The 25,973-nt window shown below is 37.5% G+C and overlaps 1 protein-coding gene across 1 annotated transcript in view; it reads left to right on the top strand.

The window, feature by feature from the left end:
* The first annotated feature begins 330 nt into the window (after positions 1–330).
* The window catches only part of blvrb (biliverdin reductase B), a 34,322-nt gene continuing 8,679 nt past the window's right edge, over positions 331–25,973 (top strand). The window contains exons 1-4 of the mRNA XM_028796424.2: positions 331–650; positions 16,649–16,810; positions 19,568–19,657; positions 23,085–23,216. Coding sequence (XP_028652257.1) covers positions 566–650; positions 16,649–16,810; positions 19,568–19,657; positions 23,085–23,216 — 469 coding nt within the window. The 5' untranslated portion in view covers positions 331–565. The remainder of the gene's footprint in view (positions 651–16,648; positions 16,811–19,567; positions 19,658–23,084; positions 23,217–25,973) is intronic.

Genomic DNA, 25,973 nt, shown 5'->3' with positions numbered 1-25,973 from the left:
TGTCTCCATTTTATTTATTTTATATAAAGAGATCTCTTTTTTGGTTATTAATTTATGTGGGTCATGAATAATATGCTCATTGTTCCAGAGGGAAAAAAACATTGTGTTTTAAATCAAAAGTCAAATCAACAAAACTAGCTTATGAAAGGTAATTATGTAAATTATTTACTATTATTATAATTAAAATAACTGCAACCTAGCAATTTTGCTAAAAATAAAATTGGGTATGCAATTCCCAATGCAATAAAGGACTTTTGATTCCGCTAATATTAATTTGCACCACTAGAGAGCAGAGTAGACGTTTGCGTCGAAATTCGTGAATTTGTAGTCTCCTCTCCACTCCAGGAGGAGCTTTTTCGTTTCGGGAGGAGTTTCTTGCGGAAATTAGCAAGTGTCTAAAAAGCAAAAGGGGCAGGTTATACTGAAAGCATAAAGACAGCGAACGACTTTGAGTGAGGAGCTGGAATTTTTTTTTTTTACCTGTGACTTTGCATCTTTTTCCAGAGTCGGCGTACTTTTGCAAAACTTGTGTCCTTTCAACAGAAAGATCTGAGTGCGCGATAGAATGTCGGCCAGCGTGAAGAATGTTGTCATTTTTGGTGCGACGGGCATGACCGGACTGGTGACTCTACCACAGGCAGTAGCTGCAGGTGAGAAGCGGCTAGCGGAAAGTGGAGTGGCACGTGAGCGCGCGAATGCGCGCGTCTTGGGCCTGAGCTCGCGTGTTACCGGCTAAGCTGCAAGCCGTACGAGTAAAGAGATTTTTAAAATGATAACGGTTGTATTTCACAGCGGATTATTTTTTCCAAGGTCAGTAATTGATTAGAAAGTTAGAAGTAAGTTAGAAAGTTTGAAAGTACAACGGAGCGGGTGAACGACCTTCATTAACATTAAATCATAAGGGTTTGTTTTGCAGGAGAAGCGGCCGAGCAATTCATAGCCAGGCGTTCACGCATCTAAAATCGGGCGAACAGTTACTCTGTTTGTATAACTAAAAGTCACACGTAACCGTTTATTTATGTCGACGCATGATGCGTATTTTATAGTGTAACTTTGATTGGATTATTTCATAATAACAGTAATATATTTATTTACATATACTGTACTGCGAATTTCATATATAGCGTCTAGCCCATTGTGCACTGCGCCAAAAATAGATACGGAATTCTTCATACACTACTTCCATATTAAATTAGACTTCGCTCAACGGAATATTTTATAATACAATACATCTGATTGTACTGTACAATAATATAGAGCCAAGTAAATTAAAATATGATCGTTATTATGCAAATAAATGTAGCGTAAGATGAACCGAGGTTTGAATCAAATGAACACCTTCAATAATAGGATTAGTGTGTGTGTGTGTGTGTATCTGTCCTCCTTTACAGATTTGTTTTGGGTGTGTATGTGCGTGCGTGTGTTTGCATGTTCATGACTTTGTTTTCATCATCCACCATATGCTCTTGTAGGGAAAAACAAACTTAAAACTACTGTATCTTCACTGATACATTTCTTTGAGCGAGTATGTGTGCGTGCGCGCATACCTCCATGTGTATTTAAATAAATTATGTATCTGAAAACTAACTCATTCAAAAAAATTGCCAATTAGTAGGCCTGGGCCAATACCTAAACAGAGAAAACTGCAAAAGTCCTGGTTAAATTAAACACTACTCACATCAGTTATTATTGGACATAGGTATAACTCTTTTTGAAGGATGTGGGGATAACTACTAGACCAAAAACAGTAGACCCGGAGCCTGTAGCAGGATAAACATGGTGCAAGGTGTTTGAAAAAGACCGGTCCGTTTTTGTTAATGTTATATATAGGTCCAAGGGTGGATATCTCAGAAAGAGCTTGTTCTAAAGTGTTCTATCTTTGCCAGGTTGTAGTCATCCAGGAGCATCTACACAATGCAAAAAAAAAAAAAAAATCATGAAAATTAATTTCTATTTTCCACAGTTGCCATGCTAAAATCACCTTTCCTTGACGTTTTGAGCATTGTAGAGTCAGAAATCTGAACTTAATTCGGTAATGAATTTTTGACTTCACCACCGAACTTTCATTTACATGGAAGTTAAAGGACAGCTGCTACACCAGAAATGGAGATTAACCATCGTTGGCATATAAATGATACACAGGAGGTGTTTCGTTTACATTTTTTTACTACCTTGTAAATGGACGTTTAATAAAAGGGTCAAAAATTTGCCATCAGGTTAAGTGTAGATTCTGTTTCTATACTGTTCAAAACATTTAGAAAGAAATTAACACACACAAACCCCTAGATCTGCAATGTCGACCTGAACAGAGTCATTAAGACACCCAGTACCAATCTGTCTGTCCATGCAGCTTGTTTACTTCATTTGTCCCAATGTGTTTAGTTTCAAAATAAATTTTGTTTAAATTGTTCATTCCATTCTGTTTCCTGTTCACTTTACTCCACATTTTTGTGCACATAATAAATATGTTAATGTACTTGATTGTATATTATTGTACAGTATGGTCTATTGTACTATATTGTAAAAGCTTTTGTTGTGTGATTTCCTGAGGTTTCACTAAAGTGAAATTTACATTCTTAAATGTTTTTGGTTTTCAGTAAGCTCCCTTTTTTTAGCATGTTAAAGTCCTATGACTGTTTGTTTTGTATTTGACTACCCTTCAGAATAACTGTGACATTGAGTAGACTGGTATTCAATAAATCAGTTATTAAGATTTTATTTTTCATCCAATTTCTGAGCCTCTATTCCAGAATACTGTTGGTAGATACCTAGAATCCATCCAGGTAGAACCTGGCAATAGGTAAGAATTAACCCCTTACATGTTCCCAGTCTGTCATATGGTGCATATCTATATTCAGTTACATTGGAGTCATTCAGTGTCATAAAGTTAGCCTAATAATTGTGTTTAAATTAAGAAGAACCCAGTATCCTCAGAAGAAACTTGCATAAACCTTCACAGATCATTTGAACTCCAGGCAAGAAAATAAATCTCAGTTATTTTAGCTTACTTTCCATAGTTGGTACACTGGGGGAGAGCGCATAACCTGTCAGAAGATTTGTGATGGGCCTGATTGACTGTCCCACTGTTACAAGTCTTAAGTGAATGAATCAAGTTTGAAGGTAATTTAACAGTCCAGCTGAACCAAAGCAAAGGTGGTAGATTGTTGCAAGAAGTCAACGTAGGGGTAACACCTAAACCCCATGGACTGAATTCTGTCTTACTGGTAACTTTTATTTAATGGTGGCATAAAATCCACCAGGGTGAGAAGCTCAGTCATCCGGGAGGGGCTCAGAGTAGAGCCGCTGCTCCTCCGCATCGAGAGGAGTCGGATGAGGTGGCTCGGGCATCTGATCAGGATGCCTCCTGGACGCCTCCCTGGTGAGGTGTTCCTGGCACGTCTAACCGGGAGGAGGCCCAGGGGAAGACCCAGGACACGCTGGAGGGACTATGTCTCTCGGCTGGCCTGGGAATGCCTCGGGATTCCCCCGGAAGAGCTAGAAGTAGTGGCTGGGGAGAGGGAAGTCTGGGCATCTCTGCTTAAGCTGCTGCCCCCGTGACCCGACCACGGATAAGTGGAAGAGAATGGATGGATGGATGGATAAAATCCACCATTCCTGTTCAATGTAAGTAGACCCTACTGTAATGGAAATGTAATGGAAAAAAGTAGGTTAAAAAAAATGGTTGGGTGTGTTGTGGCAGAGGTGCAAACTCCATAGTGACCGTGATTGAATTTGAACTTGGATCTCTGGAGCTGTGAAAAACTATTTAAAAGAAAAAACGTTTGTATACAAAGCATCACAGTTAAGTAAAGTAACTTCTGCACATAACATTACAGCTTTTACAACATGAAAATTAGGTGCATTTAGCTATTTGTGTACAGTTATATCTGAGAATCTTTGCTTAGAGGTTTTCAGTGTTAAATGTTTGCAAGTAAATGAGGTAAAACATATCCTATCTACTGTAAATCTTACGTTGATGGTCTTTTGTCCACATATATGGAAATAATTCAATATTAAGAGCTGCAATTAAGTTTTTTTTTTTTTGTTTTGTTTCTGTTCAACAAAAAAACTACCTAAGCAAGATTAGCTACTGTTTTAAAGTGAAAATCTAAATTTACAAAAACATTATGTATAATGAAAACACAAGCTAAGAAGACCATTTTTTATAATCTAAATGACTTCCAGTTGAGCCTGTTAATATTTTAGTTAAAAGCTTTTTAATTGCATTATTAAGTGTAAATCATCAATAACTTGTGTCCTGGGCGTATTTTAGGTGTTTTGTGTATTAGGTAGTACAGTGTGGTAGTCTGGCTAGGGAATTGGGACTTCAAAACAACTTACTTGTTCAAATCCCACAGCTGTCTTTTTGTGACCTTGAGCAATTCTTTTAACCTTGATGGGTTTTAATTGTAAGAGATGGTTCTGTAGTTTTTCCATTATTGCATTTCTATAAAACACCGGGGTATTACAGTGCCTCTTAAGACGCAACATAAACTCTTTAGTTGAAAAAATGCATGCACTTTTCACAGCATATCTTATGCAGCTGCTGTGCCATAAAAACATCTGATTTTATTAGGCTGTCACTGGTATTTTGGGGGCTTGTTTAACCAAGGTTAAAAAGACTTCAACAAACCGTCTTCAGCAGAAGTGCATAATGGATGCATTTATTTTGAATACGAGATCTGAATGTTTTAGTATCAAGTTTCTGTTTATCTTGTATTCTAAATTAACCATGTCTGTTTTATTGATAGTACACATTGTGCTTCTTCTTGAATTAGTTTTAAGCATTTTGGCCAGCACATAAGAGCCCGACCAAATAAGTGGATTGCTTTGGTATTATGCTATCTAAGAAAGCATCATAAATTGATTTGTCTCCTTTGTGCAGTCAAACACGCTAGGTTCTCTGCATCTGTTTTTTTAAGTGCATTTTCTTCTTCTACTTCATCTTTTGGCTGCTCCTGTTAGGGGTTGCCACAGCAGATCATCTTTTTCCATATGTTCCTGTCCTCTGCATCTTGCTCTGTCACACCCATTGCCTGCATGAGTTTGGCACAGTACTTCATAACATTTTCTTTGTTTTTTTCTTAGACTGCACTATCTCTGTTAGCTTGTTTTAGGGGTTCTCGTATGTTATCAGTATTGATTAATTTTTCAGTTTTTGCCAAATTGATGTTATTTTGGAGCAATTTATGTGAATAAGATTGGCAAGCTTATTGGGCTGAATGGCATACTCTACCTAATGTAGCCTTGCATTTCAAACTGCTAATCCGGTGATTCCTAACGTGGAGTGCAATTTGAGAATTTAGGTACGTTAAACAATTTATAAAATGAAAAAACAGAAATTCACTGTTAAAAATAATAGAAAAAATAAACAATTTTTAAAAAAAAATTTTACAGAGACATTTTTATACAGTAATCCCTCCTCCATCGCGGGGGTTGCGTTCCAGAGCCACCCGCAAAATAAGAAAATCCGCGAAGTTGAAACCATATGTTTATATGGTTATTTTTATATTGTCATGCTTCGGTCATAGATTTGCGCAGAAACACAGGAGGTTGTAGAGAGACAGGAACGTTATTCAAACATTGCAAACAAACATTTGTCTCTTTTTCAAAAGTTTAAACTGTGCTCCATGACAAGACAGAGATGACAGTTCCGTCTCACAATTAAAAGAATGCAAACATATCTTCCTCTTCAAAGGAGTGCTTGTCAGGAGGAGAGAATGTCACATAGATAGAGAAAAGCAAACAAATCAATAGGGCTGTTTGGCTTAAGTATGCGAAGCACCACGGCACAAAGCTGTTGAAGGCGGCAGCTCACACCCCTTACGTCAGGAGCAGACAGAGAGAGAGAGAGAGTTTGTTTTTCAAGCAAAAATCAATACGTGCCCTTCGAGCTTTTAAGTATGCGAAGCACCGTGCAGCTTGTCGTTTCAGGAAGCAGCTGCACAAAAGATAGCAACGTGAAGATAATCTTTCAGCATTTTTAGACGAGCGTCCGTATCGTCTAGGTGTGCGAACAGCCCCCCTGCTCAATCCCCCTACGTCAGGATCAGAGAAAGTCAGCGAAAGAGAGACAGAGAAAAGTAAGTTGGGTAGCTTCTCAGCCATCTGCCAATAGCGTCCCTTGTATGAAATCAACTGGGCAAACGAACTGAGGAAGCATGTACCAGAAATTAAAAGACCCATTGTCCGCAGAAATCCGCGAACCAGCAAAAAATCCGCGATATATATTTAAATATGCTTACATATAAAATCTGCGATGGAGTGAAGCCGCGAAAGGCGAAGCGCGATGTAGCGAGGGATTACTGTATTTATATTAACATAGAAAGGATGGTGAAGAACCCTTTAATTTATGATTTTACAACCGGCTTGGGTTTTTCTACTTAGAAATTGTTTTTGCCATTAGAATAATATGAATTGTAACAATGATTTATAAAATGTTGCAATATACCAAAAATATAAAATTATGAAAATATTACAGAAAAAGCTGTCATTAAAGTTATTTTATATTTCTGAATATCACATCTCTTATTATGGTTTCAAAACTGTATTTGCTTTGTTTTCCTATTACTTCATATTATATATATATATATATAGATTTTTTTTTAACAATTTCGTAGTGATTTCTTTGTCAGTACTTCAACTACCCTTTCCCTCTTTTGTTTCCATGTTCTTTGGAAGCTTGTTTAGACCAAATTAATGACATTATGGGCTTCTTCATTATGAGTAGGAGTTCACTTTTTGAATAGGTAATAATAAGAATAAGGTATATGTTACAGTGGGGGACATCATGATTTTAGAGAGGCCTAGGTGGGGCATGGCCAAAAAAAAGGTTGGGTACCACTGTGCTAATCCCTACAGCCCTAACGACACTATGCAGCTCAAATGTGGATTATCCTTTTGTACATTTTAATGATCTGTAACACCATTGCTGTAGGATAATAAACAGCATAAATTGGTTAATTATATCTTAGACTGTCAGCTTGTGTGACCTTAAACAAGTGGCACAAAGGTTGTACAGTTCGGTTAACCGTTCTTTTCCAGCCTGTTTACTTCAGTGTTAATACATTTTGCTGAGTCACACTTTCTAGACCAGGGGATTTGCAACTTCAAAGAATGGCAGTTCTGATAAGTATTTCTGTTGCTTGATATCTATGATGTGTTTATTCTATAAGTTCTAATCTCCTTCAACAGAGGGGTTGGGTTTCTTTCATGAAAAGCAGGCAATAAGTAAACTGCATCAAAGACCAGAAGCAGCTTCACAGGACCTTAACTTAATTCCCACTAGTTTTCAATATAAGGTGAAGGAAGTTGGTTTGTTGAAAGCAGCAGTTTTAAACAACTATATAGCACAGCTTCCAATTTTATCACTTAGGTTATATTATGGTTTAAGATCCTCTCCTGAACTTTAACTTTGAAAATGGCATAATCATTCTGGCTCTACTTTTAGTATAATTGGTCATAGTATAAGTAAATGTCTATACCATCTTTACAATTCAAAACATAAAGTGCTTCTGGTTAAATGGAATACTCTGATAACAATTAGAATTGGTTTTTAATTCTGTAACTGTTTGCCACAGTAGCTACAGATTTTTATTTCAATCAAGAATTACGGTTACCCCAACTTAGATCAGACATATGTGGGAAAGCCTGGCTGTGGTGTGCCTCATTGGCCATTTGTCTAATGTTTGGTCCTGTTATAGAATTGATCCATTTTTGTTTTCATAAGTTAGTATCCCTGGTGTTTTTACTTCAGTGTAAATTTCTGGTATGTACAGTACCTATACAAGCATAAGTTGGTAGTCTGCATGTGCCAATTTTGTCTTTCTTTTCTTTCTTCATTTTTGTTCTCTTTGTTTATAAGTTTTAAGTTCTTAATTGTCTCTCTGTTCTTAACCAAACAGCCTAGTAGGTGAAGCACAAATAAAACAAAATGCCAAAAATATCCAGCTAACTAGGTACTATTTGTACATATGAATGTGTATCATATCTTTCAACATAAAGTTTAGAGGATGGGGAAGTATGTATAGGATTGAGATGATGAAAAGCACTCAAATTCACAAGATAGTTTTCTCATTTTCTCAGAGATGTAAAATGTACACTGTTGTGAATTTCTGATATTGCAATATATTGGGAACAAGGAGCAATACGTTTAATTATAAATTATATGTTCTAATAATCACAAAAAAGGTTCCTACATGGTCATTCGTTGTCAAATCAACCAATGGCCCACGCACTTCGGACTCAGAAAGTTCTGGAAAATTTACCAGGTGTACCCATGTTAGTCAGGAGTCCCCCTTTAAAATTAGTTTTGATGTAAGATCATAAAGTACAGCCAGTTTACCAAGGGGTGGGGAGGGTGTCGATTTTATCCAGCCTCATTTTTATTAATCAAATTTCACAAGTCCATAGCTCAAGAACTAAACCACCGAGCAGGCACAGACTTTTCACGCTTTTACATTAATTGTTACAGTATGTGACGAAATGAAAACATTTGGTCCAGTTGACCTTGCATGGTCAAAGCAGCCCCTTGAGTTTTTGGCATAGCTATGTTTAGGCCTCCGAACCGCATATTTGTAACCAATAAATACTTTTTTTTCAAATAACTATATAGACTTTCTGAAAAAGCAATACACAGAAAAGTAACTGTATCAGGGTTTGAACAGCAGACCTCTCCAATCCAAAAAAACATTTTGGATTTCATTTTCAGAGCATTCCAACAGCATGTGGGAATGTGCAGATAATTTTAAAAATATTCTTCATTTACTCCACATTGTCATCCCTTTCTCAAAACACAAACTTTGCAATTCTTAGGCAAATCTTTCGTGTTTATTTTCCATCCTAAACATAGGCTGAATGCACCATGTGTCAGTAATGGTAATCATTGAGATTTCAATCAGTAAGTTATCAAAATTGTCAAACTTTTTTGCATATCAAATGATGATGTCCTATCTCATGTTGCTGAACAGAGAATGTGATTCTCCATGGCCAAAAGAGTACCGGGTGTCTGGGGAAGACAGTCAATTGACTGTCTGAATATTCACCACTGAAGCAGCAGCTGAGATCCTGCCCTCTCATGATCACACTCCTGATGGATCAGATGCGACCCTCACATTAGACCAGTGATCTATTAGAGTATATGTTGGGTGCATGTTTGATGAAAAATGTTGGACTGGTGTGATTAGTGACAAGAGTGAAGCAGAATCAGACATCCTGATATGTTTCATGCATCCATACTATCCTGCACAGTCTTTCCATTAGCCATCTATTGACAGTATTTGTTGGGTGCCATTACAGTGTGTCATTTTACTGCTTAGTGCATCTACAATGGTCAGTGGGAGGCAGTACCACCTTGATCTCAAAGACAAAGATGCCCTACACTGTACTTTGATTGAAACAGAAATGAAATAGGTCACATTACTGCTGCTGCAATACCAAGTTGTTAACATTTCATTATAACTAGTCTTGTATTTAATGATAAATCAATCAGCTGTTGTTCATGTGTTGTGCTTAAATGCCTTTGGTGATTTATTTTTTTTCCATAAATCGTATACCCAGGTTAGTGATGAAAAACTTGATGATTATCATTACTGACAAATGGTGAATTTAACCCATGTTTAGAATGGAAAATAAAAACAAAAGATTCACATAAGAAAAATACAACAAAGAAGGACCATGTAGGATACAGGAAAAATAATTTATTTAGGTCTGGACATTCCCACAGTGCATTAAGCTGGTCTGAAAATTAGACCCAAAATGATTTTTTTCTCATTTGAGAGGCCTTCTGGTCAATCCCTGCTGTAGTTTCTTGTTTGCTTGTAACCTTTTGAAAAGCCCTGTGTAGTTATCTGAAAATGGAAAAAAATTCAGCGGGCTGTATCAGTGAGAAGTTTGCTTTCTGAAAGTCTAAAAATAGCAAAGACAATTTTCTTTCCAGTTTTTGAAGCTCTTCTTATACCAAATGGTGTCATCTGGACCAGACATTTTGATTTTGTTGTATACTACACCTTAGTGCTGGGCGGTATAACCAAAATTCTATATCACGGTATTTTTCAAAATTATACCAGTTTCACGGTATTCGACGGTATTTTTTTCCCATGCATGAGTGGATGTTAACCACATTTTCCACTGCAATTTCTGCAGTAGACTGGCTAAGAATAACCTATTCCACTGTCATGAGAGTTGTACATTGTACAAAAAAAACATTTTAATGTGCACACAAGTATTAATACAGGTTTGCATGGCGCCATAAAGTGATAGTTTTCAAGGGGGTGGCACTAATGAAGAGAAGGAATCACGTTGCATGACAGATGCAGTCAAAATATAGAACCTTTTTATTGAACAAATTTTGCAAACAACTTAAACTACACTTTTGACAACATATTTTCAACCATCCAAAAAGGCATTTAGACTTAAAATAAAGTAAAATATCCAGAGGTGTTTGTCAAAAGTTGTATTGTACTGAACATGTCTTAGAAAAGGAATAAATAGTAAATATTTTTTGTAAACCAATTACACTTTCTGTTAATGTTAACAGTCTCTGTCCACTGACACATTAAAGTGACTTTTTAAACAACTTTACCCTCATTAAACTGCATAACATTTAAACTAATAAATAATAGAGCAACTTCTAGTAATAATGCAATTACTTCAAGGCTTCAAGCCCAGGTACATTACACAGTATTCACCAAATAAAAATAAAATAAAACAAGTGCAACTTGGTGTTGACATCTTTACCAACTGAACCATCATTAAGGCAAATTGCATTAATATGGACCTTGCTTCAAGCTAAGCTATATACATAAATAATAAAACTGCAACTTGCATTTATAATGCTCTTTGTGGTATAGCGGGTCCGCGGCTTCAAAAAAATATATGGGCAGTTTTTAAATGCAGTTCGCCGTGGGCACAATTGCACGACCACAAGGAGTTGATGAGGTGATTGGGGCGAGTCGCACCTGCTTGTGCGGGTGCAATTGTTTTCAATTGCTTCAATTAAGGTGCTGCGGCCATGGAGACGTATATTTATGGGTTGGCAGGATAAGGGGAAGAAAAAAGAAAAGACAGAACAGAAGGAGGTTAAAGAAGGGAAAAGGCAGTCATGGGAGATGATCCAGACACCAGGGAAGAGAAGGCAGCACGAGCTAGGGCTCCGTGGGGGAACGCAGGCTGAGGTGCTCTAGGGTCTGGTTCACCCCACTGACTAAGCGTGTAGAGTGTGGCGAGCGAGATATAAGACCTCCCAATAGATCCGAGGAGCGACTGAGTGAGCGCAAAGGAAGGTGAGAGGTGTGCCGACCTCGGATGGTCTGGCTGCGCAGTGTGGCGGCAGAAAGAAGTTCGTGTTGCAGAGGCTCCGCCAGCAAAGACAGTGATGGGTGAGCCGGGGAGACAGAAGGTGGTGGCCTGCAATCGGGTGAGGAGTTATACTGCTTTTTAACCTCTATTTTAACGGATTTATTTATTATGGATTTTATCCCCATGTTTCACTGGTTTTATGGATTTGCTATTGCACAATGGACACTTTTGGTTTTACTTTTGACTGTTTTTAATAAAAGCACTTGAGCACTGTCCACCATCCCCTGGTTTCAGTGAGATTTGTCAGCTCATCTCGGTCATAACTATCGATGGTGTTGGTTCAACAGACTCCCATGTGGGAAGAGGGAGTCTGTAGGGGACCAGCATCGTCACACTATTGCACAGTACCTAGGTACATTACACAGTATTGAAAAAAAAATTCTGCAGCCAAGTTGTACTTGTTTTATTATCCAGTAGTACAGAAACAGTACTCGCACATTAGAACATAACAATGGTCCACATCCGACCTTTTAAAACCAAAGTATCTCCAGACAACAGACATGGCTCCTTTTTTCGGCAAAAGTTCTTCTATGTCATCATGTTCAACTTTATCGTCTTCTACAGCTTCAGTTTCAGAATGTTCTGTCCATTTTCACCGCTCAATACCTCCACTAACACATGTACCCCATTGCATGCGTGTTTAGCGGTGTAGCAGTGAAAAGGTCCCCCTTAAACAGTTTCCAGCAGTGCCACGTTCCAAACGTTGTTTAGGCTATTTAAACCGGTGTTGCGGTATAAGAAAAATCCATATCATAACAAAAATAAGCTGTTTTCGGTTTGAACCGGTATACCGCCCAGCACTACTACACCTATAAAGGTACCAGTCTGCAAAATGTGAGCATTCTAGGTGGTTTAGTTCTTGAGATATGGTCTTATGAAATAAAGCTGCGTCAAAAATGACACCCCTGGCCCCTCACAAAATTGGTTGTGTCTTGGAAAGTGTTGATATTGCATCAAAATAGTTTTACAGGGTGTCTCCTGGATAACATAGGTACACCTAGTATTTTTTTATTCCAGAATTTTTGTAGACCGAAGTGCATGTGGGATTTCTGGAAAATCAGTTGATTTGACATGCAATGACCCTGCAATAAGAAAAAAACATTGCCACTTGTAGGCATTTAGGACCTAGGTTTGCCAAGCTAGACCTAGAAAAATAGTTTATGATCCAAATAGCACTTGCCGTCTTTGACTTAATGTGATGGAGCTTTTGTAACAAATATGAGAAGGCAAAATGTAGGTGGTATTTGGAGGGTGTCGTTTATATTGAGATATGCAGTCTGTTGGAATCCCGTTAAAAGTCGAGTTTTGATTAACAGGTTCATTATTTGCTCTGACCCATGTCACCTGCATTCACATGCTATGGTAATGTTCTCTGTTTCCCCTTCTAACATAACAGCTTTCAGTTTTTTGTTTTTTTTTTTTTTTTGTTCACATGACTGTCCAGTTAGGAGAAACTCTGAGTTTACTGCTGATTTGATACTTGGTGTGTACAAAATACAATTACAGATTATAGATCGAACCTCGGAACAGAGTCAAAGCCCCCTTTAATTTGCACCACGGCGTGTGGTTCGTTTATTTGACAGCCTGGAGATCAGAGTAATTACATTGATAGCATTCGTAGTCTGAAACACAATCTGATTGTTTGGGTGGTTACCTACCAGGTAACGCATGTGGTTGATCTGCAAGTCAGCTTCTCCACTGACGTCCGAGGTTCGATCCCCGTGAGAGGTACAATGGAGTGTGTACGCCTGATGAGCCCAAATAAGGGTGACACACGTGTCGCCTACTCTTTGCACTATTTGGCAGTAAACTATGTAACATATATATACTAGTCAACCCGTGGCGTAACATACGCCGCATAATTATGTATTGATTTGTGAACACTTGCTGAACGACACAGTTGTCCAAATGGGGTGGGTTTGTGGATACCACTGTGAGTGAATGAAAAGATGGACCTCTGGAGAGAGCAACATACAATTGTCCGTGACTGAAAGCGGGATCGTCTGTGACGATGGAGGTCACACTGGTGAAAGTTACTTCGTCGGTAGGGATAAGTTTCAGCACTTGTTCATTAAGGTGTAGCGAGTCTTCGTTGTTGACGCTTAATATAGTTTGCGTACTGAGTTGTTCCAGAGTCACAGTTGAGAAACACTTTTTTAATGTCTTTTAAGCACAGGGAAAAAAATTAACATGTGAAACATCCGTAATGTAATAAGCCACCAAGAAAAGTAACATTGCAACAATGCACGCTACGATCCGATCGCAGTAAACAGAAGTGAAAACAAAATCGAGGCCGGTGCATTCTTTAACTGCCTTGTAGCGCAATGGTAGTGCTGCTGTTTTGCAGTAAGGAGACTGTGGAAGATTTTGGGTTCGCTTCCCGGTTTCTCCCTGTGTGGATAGCGCTTTGAATACTGAAAACACCGGTATATCAATGTAATGAAGTATTATTATTCTTATGCGTCCAGCGCTCTCTCACTCCGCGCCTGTTGCGTGTGTGTGGCGCTCGCTCGCTCTCGCTCGCTGCACGTGTTTCTGCAGGCATACCAGTAAGTGAATGAAAAGATGGAACTCTGGAGAGAGCAACATACAACTGTCCGTGACTGAAAACTGGTTTTGGCAGATACATGCACATCTTTTTGAAAGTTTGGCCCTGTGCCTTATCAATTGTCATCGCAAAGGCAAATCTAACAGGAAATTGTCTTTGTGTTAAAGTAAAAGGCAAATTATCCGCGACAAACTGTTTTACACGCTGCATACCAACCCGCGGCGTAGTATACGCCGCATAATCACGCTGCTTTTTTAATGTTTTTTAAGCAGAGGGAAAAATGAACATTTGCAAAATCCGTAACACCGCTTTCAGTAAGTACAATGCACACGCGTTTAATTTGTCAGCCACTTTTTGCCAGCAGTCTTTTCTGGTTTGGGCTGCTTTTGCAGTGTTACCGCTTGTGCATATTAAATCTTGAAATCCTTCGAGTAACTAATTAACTAACTAACACCCACCCAGCTTGTGAGAAAAAAATGTGCCCATTCTTTCATCATTTTGTTGCAGCCTTGCTGATCATGTTTTCTAGACTCAATATACAGTGGAACCTAGGTTCACGACCATAATTCGTTCCAAACCTCTGGTCGTAAACCGATTTGGTCGTGAACCGAAGCAATTTCCCCCATAGGATTGCATGTAAATACAATTAATCCATTCCAGACCATACGAACTGTATGTAAATATATTTTTTTAAAGATTTTTAAGCACAAATATAGTTAATAATTACACCATAGAATGCACAGTGTAATAGTAAAAACATTGAATAACACTGACATAAACACCCAGGCTCCCTGCTCAGCTGCATGGCGTGTGCAGTGCATGTGCAGGCTCTCTCTCTCAGCAGCACACGAGCCTTCCCAGCCCCCCCCCCCCCTCTCTCTCAGCAGCACACGAGCCTCCCCAGCCCCCCCCCTCTCTCTCTCAGCAGCACCCGAGCCCCCCCCCCTCTCTCTCTCTCTCTCTCTCTCAGCAGCACGTGAGCCTCCCCAGCCCCCCCCCCTTCTCTCTCTCTCTCTCTCTCAGCAGCACGTGAGCCTCCCCAGCCCCCCCCCCCCCCTCTGCAGCACGCAAGGGGTGTACTCATTTTTGTTGCCAGTGTTTTAGACATTAGTGGCAGTGTGTTGAGTTATTTTGAGGGGACAGCAAATTTACACTGTTACACAAGCTGTACACGGACTACTTTACATTGTATCAAAGTGTCATATCTTCAGTGTTGTCCCATGAAAAGATATAATAAAATATTTACAAAAATTTGAGGGGTGTACTCACTTTTGTGAGATACTGTGTGTGTGTGTGTGTGTATATATATAATATATATATAATATATAATATATTTTTTTCCCCTCAGGACATTAAAATGCAAATTAAATACATTAGGCATGTATCACATCTCCCTAGCTTGAACCACAAAAATGACATGTCAGTCCAGCCTGGATATTTTACTAGCTGTTTTACACCCAAGACAAGTTGAAATCTAAGTAATCAATGTAGAGCTCAGTGATAATGTTTGCTGCACATCCTGTATTGGAATTTACTTTGTAATGCACATGTTAATAAAATGCATTGTATTTGTCATTTGTAGTAATACTGCATTACTACAAATAGTTGTGAAGCACTGTCTGCTGGAATGACTAATGCAAAGCATATATCTCTGTTACATGTCATTTGGTGTGGGATTCACCAAAGAATTGTTAATGTTTGTGATGCAGCATCTGTTGGAATGACAGACATAACAAAGAGGCAGACAAATAGACAGATAAACAGACACTTATCCTTTTATTAAGGTGGATTTTATTGAATTAGGTTAGATGGTTTACTCATGGATAGGAAGAACTGCTTTGATATGACAAGAGCCAAATGTCTGCTCTCAATGAAACGAACAGACAGAGTCATCACCTTGAGTCATCATACAGCATTGAAATTGATTTAAGAATTTCAATGATGTTACTTATTTTCATAGGTATGTTTTTATAATGATATGCTACCATTATACAACCCCAAATCAGAAAAAGTTGGGATGGCATGGAAAATGCAAATAAAAAAAAGTGATTCTTAAATTTACTTTGACTTTTATTTAATTTCAGACAGTATGATCCAAAAATATTTCATGTTTTCTCTGGTAAACTTCATTTTACTTGTTAATATACATCCATTCCTGCATTACAGACCTGCAACTCATTCAAGAAAAAGTTGGTATGTGAAAAATTAGGGTCAGTAAATGAGGTAAAATAATTATATAACGATGCGATTAATTTCAAAAAGGTGATGTCAAACAAGTGATTGTAATCATGATTTGGTACAAAAGCAGTTTCCACAAAAGGCTGAGTGTTTGATGAGCTAAGATGGGCAGAGGATCTCCAGTTTCTCAACAAATGTGTGTTTTTGTTTTTGCATTTTCAATACTGTACCAACTTTTTCTGATTTGGGATTGTAATGTTCTCCAAATGTCTCATAAAAATATGAACATTAATAAAGAAGGCCCAGTTATGTTGTAATATGGAGCTGCAGATGTTGCAAGCAGTGAAAGGAAAACTAGAAATGAAGACTGGGAAATGAATATACCTTGAAGGAGAATGCAAGGAGTACTGAAATGCTCATCAACTAACATATAAACATGCTATTAGAATGGAAGTTCTTGTTTTACATAATATTGCATACACAGTTATTATTTAATTACATTTGTTAGTTGTATTGGTTCAAATCTATTAAGATCTTAATTTTTTTCTTTTTTCTTGTTTTTAGGCTACAATGTCACTGTGTTAGTTCGTGATCCGGCCAAGCTTCCTTCTGACCACAAAGCCTCAAGAGTTGTGGTTGGAGATGTGTTAAATAAGCAAGATGTAAAAAATGCCATGGAAGGCCAAGATGCTGTCATTATCATTTTAGGAACCAGGAATGATCTGAGTGAGTCAGAATAAGGATTTTAGTTATTAGTTAACCTTCGATATCTATGAGATATTTAAGACTTGTCTGTAATTCAAAATATGTCCATGAGAGGGCAGTATAATCTAAAGAATAACTGTGTTGTCTCAAATTTACTTTAATATTTTTTCTTGAAGGGAAAAAAAAATACACATGTATGGTAACGAAAGGTTTCTGTGAACACCAAATATTTAAATATGTGTATAGAAATTAGGGGTATTCAGAAAGTCCTGATGCTTTAAGAAAAAAATAATCTGAGAACAAAATTTTGGAAAAATTCAGCTCCATGACTTCCTGCTGGGTTGATTTTTTTTTTTTAAATCAAAAATAATGGTGCTGTTCAGGAAAATCGATGTGAACACCATTGCTTGAGGAGGACTGATGGCTCGTGACTTTCTGAAAGCCCCTCATGTATATGTGTGTCGATTATATACCATCTGTGCTTATTGTTACTAGGGTTTGTAAAATATGACATAGTTTAGGTAGGGAAAAAAAATAACATTTCAGTTTCTATGAAACCTTTTTAGACCCGACACTCACAAATGTAAGTACTATTTTTGTACTTTCACTAACTTATCCACATAATGAATAAAAAGGTAAGTATGCTAAATTGACACCTGTATATGAGTGGATGCATACTGTAGCCCCAAAATAACATGTTATTTATTCTACATTCCTGAAAATGAATGAACAGTTCAAAGGCTTATGGTTGATTTTATATTGACTATTTCAGGGACTTCATCAAAAACCACTAATTTTAAAGAGAGTACATTTGTGTGCACCTTATAAGGAAATCGGTATATATGACCTTATCATGTTGTATTGGGTTGAGCCTTAATGATAGCTTTTTATCCACTGTTTAAAAAAACAGTGGTCTTTTAATTTAGTTGTGGTGTATAGTTAAACCAAAAAAAAACCCTCCAGTAGGTCACTGAAAATTGCTGTTTTGTCTGGTGCTATGTTATATGTGGAGTTCAAAACTATAGTATATGTGTTATACATTAGAGTGATAGTTCACGTGACACTGCATTGACATAATCTAAATGTTAATTTAAATTGAATTGGACTTGCTGTAAAACTGCAATTTCCTGCTGAGATCAATAAATTATCCTAATCATCTATCCTTCATTCAAACGATTGACTAAAGTTTTGACTGTCATTCAGTATCACTAGGTGATTAGAACTCTGACATGTTATATAGAAAGGAGTCTGTAACCGTTTTGTAGTGGAATCACAATACAATAAGTTCCAGCAGGCTCATGACTTGCCACCTGCATTATTGCAGTTGAAAAGTCTGAACTGGGACATATTGTGGTGTGATTGGACAATTAAACAGTAACACATTATGAACTTGTGATATATAACAAGTATATATATTGGTAGATTGGCTTCACTAAGAAAGGGCAGGAGTATTGTTTATTTTGTATGATTCATTCAGAACTGGCATATATAATGCACTTAAATTCAACTGCTATGTTGTAATCATAACATATAATCTGTATTTCAAAATGTATTTAATACAAAAGATTAATATCAATACATGCTTTTAAAAATCTATTTTAGCATTAAGTTTAGGACAATTGACGTTTTTCTTATTATTCAGTTTTACTAATAAATTTGTTTCAATTTTTTTTTTCAAATTGCTAGATTTAGGCCTATCCCAACAAAACTGGCTGCAAGGCAGGAACTGTTTAGGATATGGAAGTAAACTGTAATGTTATAAATACTTGACAGAATATGGACACTCCACACAGGCAGAAATTAGTCCAGGATTCTACACCAGCCACTTGTACCAGTAACGTAGTAACACTAACTCCTTTGCCACTGTGCTATCCATTTAAACATGTACAGTATTCATTTTATCTCAGAACAATGTGTTACTTGATAAAATATTGAAAAAGCAAATACAATTGTTCTTAATATTTGCAATATAAAATTTAAAACTTATGTATTATTTACATGTATGCACATATCCTTACTAACTGGAATGTTTAAATCTTTTCTTAAAGTCCTACGTTTAGGTAACAGTATGTCAGTAGTTCCTAGTTTTAAGTTGTTTTAAATGCCATTAAAGTAGTGTTCTCTTAGTAATAAAAAATGTAAAATTTGACTTCATATTAAGATTTTTATAATATTATACCATTTTTTTTTTCTTTTAAACTATTCAAAACATTGTATCTCAATGGATTAGAAAGCTTTGTACCATCTAAATTTGTGATCAAACTAAGTTTCTTGCACCCTTTTAATTTGTTTTTATTTCAGTTTCACAACAGTAATCTTAAAACTTTATTGTTAAAAACGTATTTGTTTTGATTCTGACAATGCCTAGCTTACTTTACCAATGTTTCCGTTGTGTATTACTTCTATTTCTTTTGCATTGAAATTCTGTTTGATAACGGTTATAAAATCTGTCAGTTTATCTTGTAGCTTCAGATCTTGTATGATACTTTAAAAAATAAAGAATAATAATACTCTGGGCTCATCAAAAAATGATATCAAATAATTCTCCTAAACAATTAGTAACGAACAAGAGAGATACTAGTTTAATTTTTCATTGTAAGTGGATACTTGTAATTACACTTAAATGTTAAGGACAAAACTAAGCACAAAGTCAGTCTGGAAACAAAATGGCCCAATTTTTAAGACCTGCAAACTTGATCTCAGTACAACTTGAACATTTCTAGCTCACAAGCACATAATTTAACAATCTTTTTTATTTTTCCTTGTGTTTGTTTCTAGGTCCAACAACAATGATGACGGAGGGTACAAAAAATATAGTGGAAGCTATGAAGGAACGAGGCATTCGAAAAGTTGTGGCATGCATGTCAGGTATTAAAGCTCCATGTGTAAATCATGAAATCTGTTTATGATAATGATTGCATTCTAGCTAGTTTTAGTAAGAATTAAGCTGAAGAATATAAATTTCCAAGAGTCTTGTGCTGCATCAATATCACAAAGCTGCAAAACACCAATGGGTTGTAACAATAGGTATATGTTTGACACAGAGATGCTACTGAGCCCCAAACCCCACTCACAATAATACACCACACATTCTTCTTCTTCTTCTCCTTTCGGCTGCTCTCGTTCGGGGTCGCCACAGCGTATCATCTTTTTCCATAACTTCCTGTCCTCGTCATCTTGTTCTGTTACCCCCATCACCTGCATGTCCTCTCTCACTACATCCATAAACCTTCTTAGTCCTTCCTCTTTTCCTCTTCCCTGGCAGCTCTATCCTTAACATTCTTTCCCCAATATACCCAGTATCTCTCTTCTGCACATGTCCAAACCAACGCAATCTCACCTCTCTGACTTTGTCTCCCAAACATCCAACCTGAGGTGACCCTCTAATGTCCTCATTTCTAATCCTATCCATCCTCATCACACCCAATTGAAATCTTAGCATCTGTCCAGCTCTGTCTCCTGCTTTCTGGTCAGTGCCACCATCTCCAGCTCATATTACAGCTGGTCTCATTACCATCCTGTAGACCTTTCCTTTCACTCTTGCTGATACCCATAGTAATACACCACACATTATTGGAATAAAATTAAGGATTTATCAGCCACAATAACAAGACAAATAAACCAGTCTTCCTATTCTCTACCTCGACTGAGTGTTGCCTGCTGCCTCCCGACTCTGACTCAACTGTCAGGGAATGCTTCTAGTGTTGTCGCAGATGCACTTCTAAGCCATAAGAAAAGTAGGGCGCTCCTCCTCTGACAGTGCCCTCTATCAGTCCCCAGGGCTGCACTTCTGGACACCAAGTCGCAAGCACCCCTGTGGGTGCCCCGTTTGGGTTACCATACTAGGACCAATGCCACTTAGTGTATGGGGGATGGAGACACTCCCAGTCCTTGGCTTTTCTCCATCTGTCCCTTAAATCATACCAGCTAGGTACAAATTTATTTCCTTGCCCCGATGGCTAATGCACTGGCCTCCTATTCGAGTAATGCAATTTCTTCTGATCTGACTGGGATGCCCAGTCTCCTGCTATAATGTATGATGCTATAAAATAATTAAACATTCTGTATTAAATGCAGTATAAACTGAAAGCAACTTTGAAACAAACTAAAGAAACGTTATGATTCTATATACATATACACACACACACAATGTGTTTAAATTTTGAAGTCATATTCCAGCTGTCCTTGCTTAGCGACATTCTGAAATTGATCATTCTACAGGTATATGCAAATGGAAATGACTTCAGTTCAAAGTTTTATAAATACTCTCAGCAACATTTCTGACAAGAATATACCAAAAAAATACAGTGGAACCTCGGTTTGCGAGTAACTTGGTTTACAAGTGTTTTGCAAGACGAGCAAAAATTTTTAATAAAGTTTTACTTGATAAACGAGCAAGGTCTTGCAGTACGAGTAGTATGTACTGTATAAACTTTGTCTGCTGAGCGTCATGTGATCACAACTGAGCTGATGGTTCTTCTCTCTCTCTCTCACTGCGGGATTGTGGGCAATCGTCTCCTATTCTCCGTCTGAGTCGGCGTGCCTCACTCATATAGTCAACATCCGTACGAGCGTATAGTGTTTACTACAGCATTAGCATTGTGACTGTGTGTGTGTGCGCGTGTGTGTGTGTGTGTGTGTGTGTGCAGCGCACGCGTGTGTGCTGTGACATGCGAGTCCCCGTCTTGAACCCTAAAACACGAAGCTGAGTCTCAGTACTTTAGCAACACAAGCTTTATTCAGCTTGAAACAGCAACAGCGCGGTTATTTATACACAGACACAGCAGTCAGGCAGGGCCCTGCACATTTATAATGTTCCTTGTTCCTTGTATCACCCATTGACGGCAGGCGGTTATAGCATGTCCGCGATCTTTTCGGATTCGCTTTTACGGAGAACTGCTACAGCGCTGGGAGACTGCGATTGCTTTGGGACGCTCTTCCGCGTGTCGTCCCGTTGGGTGCAATCCCACAAGAGTTTAGAAACTCACTCACACCAGCCATGATTCTTTTCAAAGGTAAAGTGCAAGTTAATTTGTTTTATGTATTTTTACTTTATATTTTGTATTAATCATTTTTATATGAATAGTTTTGGGTTGTGGAACAAATCATCTGAGTTTCCATTATTTCTTATGGGGAAATTCACTTTGATATACGAGTGCTTTGGACTACGAGCACGTTTCCGGAACGAATTATGCTCGCAAACTGAGATTCCACTGTAATAATTTAGATTTGTTAATGCTGATACCAGTTGGACTTCTGTGATATTGGAAAGCAGATAATTCAGGGGTGTGGGTTCCTTTTAGCTAAAGCTTCTGCTTTCTACACCAGTTTTGTTTTTCTTTGACATTTTATTCAGACCTATAGCTTGTGATCACGGCGTTTATGTAGGAGTATAGGCAGTCATAATTTCTATTAAATAAAAAAGGGAGGCTAAACTATTTATAACCTTAGTGAGAAGGAGGACTTTAATATTACCTTAAACTTAATTTGAGGACAAAAAGCTCTATCAGCAGGAAGTCAACCCCAGAACATAGGTGGAAAGTACCAGGGAGTTGAAGGGCTAGAAAGGTAATGAATAAAATGGCTCTGTTTCTAAACCTATGACGGTTACCAGACATAAATTTGGACTTAGGAGTGATAGAGTTGAAGCAAATGAGTACAATAGATGAGGCAGAACAGGGGAAGAGAGAAAGAGATGCAACATATTCTGAGCACAGATGTCACCTGCAGATAAAATAGGTGTTGAAAGGGATGGGGTGCCTGGACCACAGAGAGAGGAAAGTTGAAAGGCAAGTGTTTAAGCTGACATCCCCTCTGGAAAAAGAGTTTAAGTCAATGTAGAATTAGGAAATGTATAGGGTGGTCCAGATTTAACTATGCAATTATTGCAATAAAAGTTGCATAGTTAGATCTGGACCACCCTGTATAATGCATTGCAATTAACAACCTTGACTATATCCTGTTCAGTCATTTCTCTCACTCCTTTTGTCTGGCCAAGGTACAGGACCATTGGCACTTGCACCAATAAATAAAAGGCAGATTCCTTTCACATGTTATAAGACTGCTAAACAGACAATCAAAAGGACACAAATTGTAACATAATCAGTAGTGTAAATTTACATTCATATTTATCTGCTGTAATTTTTGAATTCCCTAGTATTCTTTGAACCTAAGGAACCACGCTAATGCTTTCTTTAAATTTAACCATTCTGAGTAGTAGTCCATAAGTCTTTTTACTGATTCAGTTTTTTCTTCATTCATTTTAAAAATTTCATTTTTCATTTTTGTTTTTAAGTATTTCTGTTGTGGGATCGATCAATGGTGCCTCCTCGTATGATACCTGTAACAGAAGATCATGATGGGATGTACCAAGTACTAAAGAGCTCTGGTCTGGATTATGTTGCAGTGATGCCTCCTCACATTGCAGGTACAAAATGTTATTCTTGTTGCATTGCTCATGTCAGGATGACATTACAGGTCTGAACACGACTGCTAGTTATAAAGCATTTGCAATTTAAAAACTGCAGTTGCTGAATTTCATTGCCAATAAAGGTGTCAAAAATATACAATCTATAATCACACGTATAGCTGACCACATTATTCCCTCAACTTTTCATCACATTTCCAAGTCTTGTGTTGCACTTAAAAGTTAAAATTTTAGGCTCATGTTGGCAGCCAATCAATGTGGAGCAGATTACGATTGTAAAATAAACAGTTTATATATTTTCTAACAAAATTATTGGTTACAGTTAACTTGGAAAGAAACACTTGTTTATTGCCTTGTCATTGGTCAAGAGCCCTCATCCTATATAATAGGGCAATTTCTGTCAGTCCAGCAGTTAAAATTTTAGGCGTATTCAACATTATTATTTGTGATCCGCCATGTATTGGGATGTATTTTTTTTAATCCATTAAGTAATAAAATTCATTGTATTTTTCATTCCAATGGATAATAATAATTATAATAATAATACATTTTATTTATATACTGATACAGTATTTCCCATACTCAAGGTGTTTATTTAAACAGCAGGATGTATGTAACTTTGGGTACAAATATTATTGCATTGAACACTAAACATTTAAATACAGGAGATACAAAACATTAAATAATAGACAATAAACCAGAGTAAAATACTAAATTCAGTAATAAAATAAAAGCCTGGACAAATAACATAATTTGTGATATGACACACACATACAAGTTATCCTGAGCATCTGGACACAGAGGTAAACTGAAAGACCAATATTTCATGATTAATTGGGCTTGCTAGTATAGTATTATAAATAGGCTTAGCATTGATTTTACAATTTATTATATCAATAGTAAAACATAAATATGCAGCATGCAGGAAACAATGCATTTTTATGTACTGTGTTTTTGTGTAATGTCAAGGAAAGAGAGAGGGAGCTTTGTAAGACTAGAGAAGCACAAGGAACATGAGAGATTGAGCAGAGCAATAGCACAGTCTCTTGGCATGAATGAATTTAAAGTAGGAATTTGGATTCTTGAGCACTTAGTCTGCGAATATCTGTTATAGTGCAAATTACTTCATGAAAATCCCAAGAATCTACTGTAACCACCAGGGGGTGCTCCACAGCCCCAAACCACAAATGCAGTAATGCCCAATGCCATCCATCCATCCATTATCCAACCCGCTGAATCCGAACACAGGGTCATGGGGGTCTGCTGGAGCCAATCCCAGCCAACACAGGGCACAAGGCAGGGAACCAATCCTGAGCAGGGTGCCAATGCCAGGGGTGGGCAAATTCATTCCTGGAGGGCCGCAGTGGCTGCAGGTTTTTGTTCCAACCCAATTGCTTAATAAGAAGCCCTTATTGCTCTAGAAACACTTCTGCTTCATTTCAGTTATCTCCCTCGTTAAGATTATGAACCCTTATTGCTTATTTAAGTCTTAAACAGCTGCATTCTCTGTTTTTAATTGCTCCTTATTAGCAATAAGATGCAAATGACAAAAGAAACCAGCAGTTCTCCATTTTGTTTGTTACCCTTTACACCTGTGTGTATTTATCGTGCACTATTTGGTTTAATTAAATACTTGGAAGGAAAGAGAAGAGAAAAAAGTGAAGGATTGAGAATTACCCATCCGTTTTACACTTCAGAGTATTTGGATGATATCCTTAGAATGGAAAAAAAAATCTAGAATATGAGAATGACTTGACATAGCAGAGTTAAAGCACTAACAAGCCATGAAATGTAATTATTGGCAAGGATTGTTTTCTAATTAAGCAACTGGGTTGGAACAAAAACCCGCAGCCACTGCGGCCCTCCAGGAATGAATTTGCCCACCCCTGCCCAATGCAATTTTGGATTTAAGCAAAAGATATTTATTAATCTGCCAATCCTTTTCAACAGTCACCCATCAAAAGATCATTAATACAAAGTTTCTGTGGTTTATTCCTCCTTCCTCCATTCAAGAGTGTCACCTTGGGTCTGGCTTGAAAGGGAGCCTGCTGCTTCATGTCAGAAATTGGAGCTAGGAGCCTCTGTGTGAGGGAATGAACTGTTCCCAAAATCCATGTTCTCTTGGTCTATTCATTACTGATTGATTCCAGCCGGGGCACATATTATAGGGTGTTACAGGTGGGTTGTGTCTCCAGTCCAGTGGTCCTTCCATTAAGGAAAGAACTTTGCTTCCAATCTGGTTGGGATGCCCATCTGTCCTACCTGGCACATAGATAGATAGATAGATAGATAGATAGATAGATAGATAGATAGATACTTTATTAATCCCAAGGGGAAATTCACATAAAAATTCACTTAGTGTATAGGTGCTAATATAACTGTAATGCACAATAAGACATTTATTATTGTAAACAGATGGCCTTTGTTATAAAATCTGAATTATTCTGTTTTTGTGTGTGTGTGTGTGTGTGTGTGTGTCCTGTATAACGAATGTACAGACCGTGTCCAACAACACTGGAGTTATTTACATTTATTTGGCTGACGCTTTCATCCAAAGTGACTTACAGTGGTCGGGTTGTCCGTCTGTCCAACCTGACACTCGCACTACCCAGAAACTTAAAACATTCCAACTAACTTTTACTTCTGCCAACACACACACACACACACAACACATATTCCTTGATAACACTGCACTGAACAATCCAGATACATTGTGTATTATTTATTTATTTATTACCGTTTTCAAAAAATAAGAAT

Source organism: Erpetoichthys calabaricus, chromosome 1, assembly GCF_900747795.2.
Source record: "Erpetoichthys calabaricus chromosome 1, fErpCal1.3, whole genome shotgun sequence".
NCBI classification, from domain to species: Eukaryota; Metazoa; Chordata; class Cladistia; order Polypteriformes; family Polypteridae; genus Erpetoichthys; species Erpetoichthys calabaricus.
The sequence above is the reverse complement of the archived record's forward strand: the minus strand, read 5'-3'. Positions and strand labels throughout refer to the sequence as shown.